The sequence below is a fragment of the Phalangium opilio genome, unplaced genomic scaffold (genome assembly GCF_054372755.1).
Source record: "Phalangium opilio isolate 3A_F unplaced genomic scaffold, DU_Popi_V2 ptg000106l_1, whole genome shotgun sequence".
Classification (NCBI taxonomy): Eukaryota; Metazoa; Arthropoda; class Arachnida; order Opiliones; family Phalangiidae; genus Phalangium; species Phalangium opilio.
Window position 1 is genome coordinate 2,140,658 of NW_028324208.1, and position 4,184 is coordinate 2,144,841.

Genomic DNA, 4,184 nt, shown 5'->3' on the forward strand with positions numbered 1-4,184 from the left:
TCAGAACAAATCACCGGATATCGAAATCTGCATATCAGCTTTTTGGTGAGTGAAAACTATTCTTCAATACGCGACACTCTCTGCTAGAACTATACAGAGTTGTGCTAATTAGCTGACAACTAATTTAATAAGAATTTGTAATTAGGTAAATATTTATGAACTAATTAATTAGCCAATTAGCAATTAGACATAGAAACTAATTCAATTCAATTAGAAATTAGGCATTTATTTATCAAACTAATTAATTAGGATTACTAATTTCTAATTAATTACTTGTCTAATTAAGGAAAAAGAAACCATAAGTAAACATAAAAGTGCCCATGGATTTAGTACTTTTGTAGTGCAAAGTTTAATGTTTTAATGCCATTGAAAAACGGGTACAGAAGCCGTGAATTATTCAAGAAAAATGAGACAAGCCTCGAGCCTTCCGTCATGTTAAAATTTGTCTCATTTCTTCATTTTCTTGCCACAGTTCCTATAATGGACTCCTGAGTAGTAAATACATGCGCACTGCTATTAATTCGAGTAGGTAAAACAGTCGAAATTTCGAAATGGGGCAGCTGCGAACTTCGAAATTTTCTACTAGTACTCGTATTCTCTCATGTTTGAGTAGCTGAAAAATTTAGAGTAGCACTAAGGTTCCCTCATTGATATAATAAGGCTTTTTCATATTTAAATAGATGGATCAAGAGTTAACTCCTCGATATTTACAACAAAATGGCGTAAACGATTAATTGAAAATCTAATTGGCTAATTAGTTAGTCCTAAATCGAATTAAATTTTAATTAGATAATTACCTTTCCGATTCATACTAATTAATTAGAGTTACTTCACAATTAGCACTAAGGTAATTAAACTTCAATTTCCATTTTCAATTAGTAAATATTGCTAATTAATTAGAAATTCAATGAGCTAACTAATTAATTAGCCCAGCTCTGTTCAACTATATCAGAAACCCAGCCGGACTTGTTCGAACTCTAAAAATCATACAACGAAGTAAGAATTAAGAATACATTAAAGATGAACGCCATAGCATATTCTAAAGAGGAAAATAGTTGATTTGACTAAGAAACTTATGAATACAATAAATGAAGAATTAGCTAATGATGACGCGTCCTGCGATTTGTCCGAGTTACAAGCCTGCTTACCGAAACTCGAAGATAAGAAAAATAAAATAGATCCCCTTAATGAAGAAATCGAAACCCACTTAACTGATCCAGAACAATACCAAAGGGAAATATATTTTGTAGAAGAATGGGACGAACGAGTAATTAATTTTAAGAAGATTGTAGAACTTAGAATTGAAAGTCTGCTAAACGCTAACCGAGCTAGCGCGGTAGTGGCAAGCTCAATTGCAAGCGCAAATAGAACTAAACACGTCAAGCTACCTAGAATAATCATTGAAAAGTTTGATGGAGACCGTAGTAAATGGAAAGACTTTTGGTCACAGTTTTCATTCTCAGTACACGAAGACGAGGATTTGGATGGTTCAGTGAAATTTACCTACTTGAAGCAGTATTTTATAGGACTGCCTTATCAGCAACAGAGGCTAACTTTCAAAAGGCTATTAAACTCTTAAAATAACGTTTCGGGAAGAAAGAAAAAGTTAAGAGCACGCATTTGATTAAATTGCTAAATATCCCGCATATTAAGAAGGCTAACGACATCGTTGCGCTTAGAAAACTCTACGATAACTGCGAAATTCAAATCAGAAGCCTTCAAACATTAGGGGTTGGTCCAGACACATTCAAAAAGTATTTTGCGAGCAAATTCTGCAAAACCGTCCAGAAGAAATTACCCTTCACTTCACTCGGACAGTTGATGACCAATTCAATTTGAAGGCAGAAGATATCCTGAAATTTCTAAGAAAAGAAGTTGATATTCGCGAAAAGGGTTAGGAACTATCCCAAATTAAAGGGAACGAGACAACGAAGGGAGTTGAACCCCTCAAGAACAAACCAACTACGCGTTGGACCCGAGATAGAAACCACAGAGCGCAACCTACTACTGTAACACTACACGCTAACGTCAAGCCCCAGATCGAAGAAAGGACTTGTATATTTTGTGATAAACGAGATCACAAATTCTTTGAATGCAACGACTTAAGCTACGTCGAAAGAAAGGAAGCGTTAAAGAAATATGGACGATGGTTTATCTGTACGCGGATAGGACACCGTAATCGCTTAAAATGCCCAGTTTGTGGAAAGCATCACGACAAAGTAGTTTGCCCGGTAAAATACCCAGAAGCCAGCAACAATCAGAATATAGAAGAAAACACTACAGATAATCAAGAAAGACCAACGGAAACCGGCTCAGCTGTAATAATGTCTACAATGATGAGCATGGATAGTAACGTCTATTTTCAAACCGCCTACGTTGAAGTTATATCAGGTCAATCCGTAGTTATCGCACGTTGTCTTTTAGACAACGGAGTCCAACGAACGTTTGTCTCAAAAGAACTATCAAGAAACCTGAACTTGCCACTATTAGGAAACACAGTGGTGGGAATAGATAGCTTTGAAGGAAAGGAACCGAAAATAGAAACGAGAAATGTCGTTCTACTCACTTTAAGAAGTAGAAACGGATCCAGAGAATTTACCTGCGATGCACTGGAAACACCCAAAATAAGCAGCGCTTTATTAGAAGTTCCAAACGAAGACGTTCTACAAAAAATGGAAGCTAGAGGATTGGTAATGGCTGACACTCCTTCCAAGTTCTCCAATGTCTCTAACGAATGCTACTGGAAGATAGTCAAAGGAGCAGTAGTACGGCTGACTGACACACTCTGTGCCCTGGACACTATATTTGGATGGACCATAAACGGGCCATAAACCAACTTCAATGTAGCTGTGTCAACGGTACAAGTAATGAGCGTCACCGTTAGTCATATATCTGAAGATCAAATGATTTCCCAAACCTTGAAAGGTTTCTGGGAATTAGAATCCATGGGTATCGTAGACGATCCTAAAGAAGAGACACCAGTCGAAATAGAAGCGATGGAATTCTTCGACTCCACAATCACACAAAAAGATGGCAGATACGAAGTACGACTACCCTGGAAAGAAGACCACAATTACTTACAGACAATTTCCAAGGAGCAAAGAAACGACTTTAGTCTTTGATGAAGCAGTTGGAAGTTAACTCGAGTTTACTTGAAAGATATAAAGCGGTTTTTGATGACTACCTGAAACAGGAAATCATTGAGAAGCTCGCAGAAAATAATTTCGGAACTCCAGGTGAAACGTTTTACCTTCCCCACCGAGGAATAGAACGACTGGACAGAATACCACCAAAGCTAAGAATAGTTTTTGACGGATCTGCGCACGAGAAGAATGCACCTTCCTTAAATGACTGTTTACACGCGGAGAAAAATCTGAATCCTGGATTATTGGAAATACTGGTTAACTTCCGGAAGTACCTTATTGCATTTATGGCTGACATTGAAAAGGCATTTCTTCAAATCAAGTTAGCACCGGAGGATCGGGACATCACAAGATTCCTATGGTTCAATCCTCAAACTAAAGATATATTTGCAGTGACATCCAGCCCGTTCTTACTCGCCGCAATGATCAAGAAACATCTTAAAGCCTATGAAAAGTACTATCCTGAAGCTTGCAAGTTATTAAACGAAGCACTCTACGTTGACGATTTGCTAGGTGGAGCTAACGATGTCCATGAAGCTTACTCGTTATCAACAGATTGTGAAAGGGTCTTAAGGGAAGCCACAATGCCACTGTGCAAAAGGCAAACGAACTCGGAAGAATTGCGTCAACGTTGGAACGACGTATTTCCCAACTAAACCAAAGACAAAGTCGAATTGAGTCTTCAAAGAATACCAGGCCCTATGAAAGTTCTAGGAATCACATGGATACCAGAAACGCAGACGTATTCAAATTCGATGTAGACTCATTGCTCGAATTTCTTCTAACCAGGCAAAACACCAAGCAATATATATTACAAGCTTCCTCGCGCATCTTTGATCCGATGAGATTCCTGTCTTATTTCACTGCAAGGGTGAAATGCCTATATCAAAGCTTATGGCGAAAGGGATTAAAGTGGGATGAAGAACTAAAAGATGACATAGTCCCCAAATGGAATGAATGGTGCTCAGAATTGCACGAACTACAACATCTAACCATACCAAGATGTTACATATCTAAAGCTAAAGCCGGAGAAGTATCAAC

General features: G+C 37.8%; 1 protein-coding gene across 1 annotated transcript; it reads left to right on the forward strand.

The window, feature by feature from the left end:
* The first annotated feature begins 2,867 nt into the window (after positions 1-2,867).
* LOC149623934 (uncharacterized) lies at positions 2,868-3,799 on the forward strand. The gene is made up of 2 exons (XM_089852239.1): positions 2,868-3,044; positions 3,116-3,799. The coding sequence occupies exons 1-2, from the start codon at positions 2,868-2,870 to the stop codon at positions 3,797-3,799; spliced, it is 861 nt and encodes a 286-aa protein (XP_089708365.1).
* Positions 3,800-4,184: the final 385 nt, after the last annotated feature.